Source organism: Hevea brasiliensis, chromosome 9 (assembly GCF_030052815.1).
Source record: "Hevea brasiliensis isolate MT/VB/25A 57/8 chromosome 9, ASM3005281v1, whole genome shotgun sequence".
Taxonomy (NCBI): domain Eukaryota; kingdom Viridiplantae; phylum Streptophyta; class Magnoliopsida; order Malpighiales; family Euphorbiaceae; genus Hevea; species Hevea brasiliensis.
In genome coordinates this window covers 30,296,980-30,302,815 of record NC_079501.1, presented here as the reverse complement: position 1 = coordinate 30,302,815, position 5,836 = coordinate 30,296,980, and the positions used below count along the sequence as shown (strand labels likewise).

Genomic DNA, 5,836 nt, shown 5'->3' with positions numbered 1-5,836 from the left:
ATAATATATATCAATACATAAACAATACATCTCTTCATATAAAATTACTGGTAGAAAATTGACTGTTATTATTAGAAAATACTTTTCAGTTGTTTTTCGATATCATCATTAAAAAAATACATAGACAAAAATTTGTTTCCTCAGAACATATTTTTGCAAATAAATTATTTTGTATGAAATAAATGAATTTAGAAAAACTTATAAATTTTTAATATTAATATTTTATGTTTACTTATTATTTCTTCACCTATTAAATTAATTTATATTATTCAGTGCAGAAAAAAATAACTAGCATAAAAGTTAACTCAAATAAAAATGAGTATTCAAGGCTATATAAGAGATACATTATCCTATTCCATATCAATGCGGGATTTTAATGCACCTGCTCATGCCGAAGACTAAATACTTAGAGCATGAAACATTAATAAGAGACTCAAACATTAATCGGGAAAATTCTGATGAATACCGCCTAAAGAAAATGGATTGGAGCTATTAATTTGGTCTTGAATTTTTAATGGCCACGACGAAAGCCGCCCCTGTGTTTCCAAATTCCAATTTCATTTTTCTAAGATCCCAATCATCTCGAGTGAATCTTTCTAGGTGGAAACATATATGACAAAAGAAGTATCTTAAAAACAATAACTACTATAATTTTAACTACAAAATGTTATTTATTAACCACAATACGACATGGCAATCTTCTCGTAGTTTCAGCTCAAGATTTACGTCCTTATGTGCCTTCTCAACATATTGTTCTCTATTTATACCCCTAGAACTTGTTCATCCTCTGCTCATCCTCTCTAACCCATATTCAGTAAGCAATACCCATTGTTCAAAAATGAAGCAAGCTCCCATTAGCTTTGCTACTTATCTCCTGGTATTCATTGTTCTTCTTGCCACCGCTATTGTATTGGTTGATGGGCAAAAGTGTAAGCCAAGTGGCAAGATTAAGGGAAAGAACCCTCCAAACGGTCAATGCAATCAAGGTGATTCTGATTGCTGTAAGGCAGGCAAGTATTACACCATCTACAAGTGCTCGCCTCCTGTATCCAAGCGTACAAAGGCGACTTTAACTATCAACAGCTTTGAGAAGGGTGGAGAGGGCGGTGCACCGTCGGCATGTGATGGTAAGTACCACAGCGACGACGAGCCGGTGGTGGCATTGTCAACGGGGTGGTTCAATAACAAGAAGAGGTGTCACAATTACATCACCGTTCGTGGAAATGGAAGGAGTGTGAAGGCTATGGTAGTGGATGAGTGTGACTCATCTATGGGATGTGATAGCGATCATGGCTACCAGCCACCATGTTCAAATAATATCGTTGATGCCTCTAAGGCAGTTTGGAAAGCTTTAGGTGTTAAAGAAAGTGATGACAGATGGGGATATATGGATATCACCTGGTCTGATGCTTGATTTCAAACACTGTGTTTTCTTTCTTCTGCTTCTTAAAAGAATGTTTTTGTTAACGACTGCCTCAATAAGATTGCTTCTTAGCAAGGCAGTATCGATCATTGTATTTTTATACTTTTTACACTACCCAGTTGGAGGGATGATAGTGTCAATAAGATTGTTCATGCATTGCATCTAAGTGCAATGCTTCAATCACAATGAAAAACAATGGTATTCTGCCTTCCAAATCAAATCCACTGAATTTAGATTTTACAGATCAGTATCTGACTCTTATAAACAAGCTTACCTTGTACCAAATTATCTTCATTTAATTGCTGATGAACCATGTTAACCTCTTGCTACTAGCTAGACTGCAGTACATCCCCAAGAAAATTCCATTTACCCAAGATATATATATTCCATGGGGCTCCATCATCAGTTTCCCCAGAGAATCTTCCTAGAATACCTAGCCAAGTTGGTCTTCAACTTTTCATTCAAGTACTGAGTCAATGTATACAGCTGCACAGAACTTAACCAGTTAGTAGAACCAGCAAGCAATAATATATATAGCTTATAGACTAGGCAAATCAATAAGCTGTTAGTTTCTTTTAAACTGTTGCAGGTGTTGATCATTGTCTGCAGTATATATACTTTTGAGAGGATAACTACATAAATTAACATGAGTGAGTAGAATCTTTAAATTTCAGAGTTGTGAACTATATTTTAGATTAATTTGTGGATTTGAACTAGTTTATTCCAGATTTTATATAAATATAAGTTTCAATCTGTTCCTTGTATGCCTATTTTACTTACTTAATATTCGTACCTATTGGATATTACTTTAGTCTTTGATTGAAAGAGTAAAAGGTGAAAATTATTAATAAATAATCAAATATTAGAACTTAAAAACACTTAGATTTAGAAATAAATTAGGGATTTAAGATGATTCATTGATTGGTTACAAAACTTATTGGGTTTTAAGTAAATCAAATATTGTACGAAAATTAGTTTGATTTTCTTAAAATACTATTTGGTTTGCCTGAAAAAGATATCAAAATATTTTAGAATCAATTACATTCAAACTCTATTTTATCTTAAAATTGGATGATCCAAGATAAATCCCAACTTTAGAATCATTTTTCCCATCAATTAGTCTTTGATTTTAATTACCTATTATTAATTTAGTTTAATTGCATATATTTTAAGAATTTATTTGCTTTGCTATTTGCTTATTTTGCTTAGATTTATTAATTTCATTAAGTTTACTTGCAATTACATTTTATTTTCATTATCATTAGCCCAAATAATCTCCTCATTCATAATTTGGTATTCAAATACAAACTCTCATAGAAACAATACTTAACTTATTACTTTACTACTTGATACGACTCGTATACTTACGGAAACCCAACATTCAAGGAATCATAGACCGAGAAATAAATTTGTGTTTTGCTCATTTTCACATGTAGATATGTACGATGGTATTCATATATAAAATAGGTAAGACTCACGTGTTTGTGTTCCAAGTTTATAATTATTTTATATAACCGTTGTATGTACAATAATTAAAATTTAATAGTTGATTATAATGGGATCACATGGGACCCATATTACTAAAAAATTATAAATCCAGGCAGTGTTCTTACAGTTTTCACTTTTCAGTTTAACATTTATGTACTTTTATCCCCATCTTTCTATTTATGTAACCTCAATTTAAACCATGGGTGGAGCTAAGATATTGAGCCAGTGCGTGGGAAAAAAAAAATTATTTTACTTAATTCAAAGGAAAAAGAAATATTGTATTCAATAATAAACTACTATCTATTGAAAGAAAAAAATAATAACAATACATGTAAATTTTTAATATGTAACAATAAACGAGCATATAAAAATAACTTAGTAAAATAATAAATTCTAGCAATAATCTTTAATTTATAATTGTCCTTAATGAGTTTTCATTTTTTTTAAAAGCTTTGCATTATCACTTCATATCAATACTATTAAAAGACATTTTTCTCAATATATATAATTAAAGAATCATTCAACAATTGATCACCAATTCAATTCCGCAATCGAGTTTTTTTTTCAATTTTTATTGCAAAAAATACTCTTTCAATACTTTCAGTTGCAATAGATAATGTTATTACTAATTTCACAATCAAATAAACCAATGGATATACTTTCTTTTTGGTACTAGCCTTTTGAGTGAGATCAACAATTCTCTAAATTTATTTTATGAAATTAAGTTTTTCCACTAGTTTTATTGACACAAAAATGAAAAGCAAAAAAGACAAAGCCAACTGATAGAGAATGAGAGAAAAAATTAAAAAAAAAATAGAGAGAAAAAAAATTGTGATTATGTGAATATGAGAAGGAGAAGAGATGAAAGTTGGATAGGCTTGCAGGCACTTATCTTAATTTGCCTTCCTTATTAGCAGCTTTAGGTTTGTTTCTTGCTAGCTTGTTGTGTTGATTGGCCGTGTGTTTGAGCCGAGCATGCACTTCTTCCAGCCTCCCTCAGCTTTGGTGAAGAATGGATTACTACTGTGATATTTGTCCTTCAATTTGTGTTTATTGGATTTGATTTCTGGGGGTTGGTGTCTTCTAGTGATGTTTCTTGTTCCATCTATGAACATCTAGTCTCTTAAGTGGCCATGTGAACCTATGTAGCTCTGTTTGCTACTCGGTCAATCTCTGAAGGAGGGGTCCCTTTTGGACGGACTCTTTTCATTTAAGTTGCAGTTTGAGTTGGCTTTAGAGCTTCACTTTGCTTCTACACTTGGTTCTTGACTTCCTTAATCTTCAAGCTTCTGGCCATCTCTAGTGTCGTTATTGGACGTTGCTCAATCTTAATCAAAATCTCAGCTACCTTCTTGTGATGATCGAGTTGGGTTTTTGGGTCAGGGTTTCTGTAAGGGAGCTGGTCTTTAGGTTGTGTTGAATTGGGATCCCTGGGTTAAAACCATGTGATTGCATTTGTAATTTGTTTGTAATGGGCTGAGCAAGCCTTTTTTATCAATGAAATTCTATATCTATTGGCCAAAAATAATAAAGTTAGAAAGGAAAGAGTTAGAAAGAAAAAGAGAGCTCCATATTTTAGTGTTTAGCAGATAGGTTTTGACTTTTTTTAGGTTTTATCATTTATTTTAAAAGATTAAAATAATAGACGTTAAAGGTGAAGAGTCTTACAAGTCTAAATTGTTAAATATAATAATATTTTAAAGATTTTAATGGGCAAAAAAAATTATTTTAATAGAATTATATAAATAATATAATATATCATATACATAAAAAATTTCTTTTTAGATTGAGTGGGGTCATTTGACCTCACCCATCAGTACCTAGATTTGCCTTTGATTTAAACTTCCTTTCAACACTAACTATTAACATTAAGCAGCATCAATCCTCAATAAAAAATGAAGCAACTTCGTATCGTCTTTACTTATATCCTAGTCTTCTTTCTTCTTGTTGCTACAACTACTATGTCGATTGCAGAAGGTGAAGGGAAAGAAACCTCCAATCCAAAGGGTGAATGTAACCAGTATAATGGTGCTGATTGCTAAGAGGAAGGCAAGTATTACACTACCTATTAGTTTTCATGGCCTATGTCCAAGCATATATATACAAAGGCGATTTTAACCATTAACAACTTTGAAGATGGTGGAGATGGCGTCTCACCATCATATTGTGATGGCAAGTACCATGACACACTTGTGGTAGCTTTGTCAACAATATGGCTCTACAACAAGAAGAGGTGCCATAATTATTACATTAACATTCATGGGAATGGAATGAGTGTCAAGGCTTTGTTGGTGGATGAATATGTGACTCTACCATAGGATGTGGTAGTGAATAATAGTTATTAGCCATCGTGCTCATATAATATCATAGATATTCCAAAAGCAGTTTGGAGGGCATTAGGTTTAAAGAAAGTGATGGTTGAAGGTGATGGATAAATATCACCTGGTTTGATACTTGATTTCAACTCATCAAAGTTTGAAAGTACAATGAAAATGGTTAGGTAATATGGAACACCCCAATTTTTGAAGAAATATTAAACATGGCTGTCATTAGAATGGAAATATATTTTATAAAGTTTTGGGGAGAAAAAATTAATTTGAAATTGGACTTGAAAGAAAAAACTTTAGAAGTTTTAGGGTGGAAAGTAGAATTTTTAGAGAATTCAAGGACCAAAGGGATATTTTTCTTTTAACGGGCAGTTGGTAGCCCATTCATCATTTCTTTTATGTCACGTAAGGCTTTCTCCTGTAAATAAAAAATAAAAAAAAAGAAAGAAAAGAAAAGGAAAAAAAAAGAAAGAAAACTGAGGAAGAATTGGGAAGAAGTGAAGGGAGGAAAGCGAAAGGAAGAAAGAAGAGAAGAAGAAGAGAAAAAAGAAAGAAGAGAAAGAGGGCAAAGAGGATGACCGAAAATATCTACCTTTTC

The 5,836-nt window shown here is 32.0% G+C and overlaps 1 protein-coding gene and 1 pseudogene across 1 annotated transcript; both read left to right on the top strand.

The window, feature by feature from the left end:
- The first annotated feature begins 838 nt into the window (after nucleotides 1–838).
- On the top strand, nucleotides 839–1,414 carry LOC110658482 (kiwellin-1). The gene has a single exon (XM_021816107.2). The coding sequence runs from the start codon at nucleotides 839–841 to the stop codon at nucleotides 1,412–1,414; it is 576 nt and encodes a 191-aa protein (XP_021671799.1).
- A 3,392-nt stretch (nucleotides 1,415–4,806) lies between these two features.
- LOC110658531 (kiwellin-1-like) lies at nucleotides 4,807–5,369 on the top strand (annotated as a pseudogene).
- The last annotated feature ends 467 nt before the right edge of the window (nucleotides 5,370–5,836 follow it).

Coding starts and splice junctions, on each gene's coding strand:
- LOC110658482 (XM_021816107.2), top strand. CDS start 839: ATGAAGCAAGCTCCCATTAGCTTTGCTACTTATCTCCTGGTATTCATT.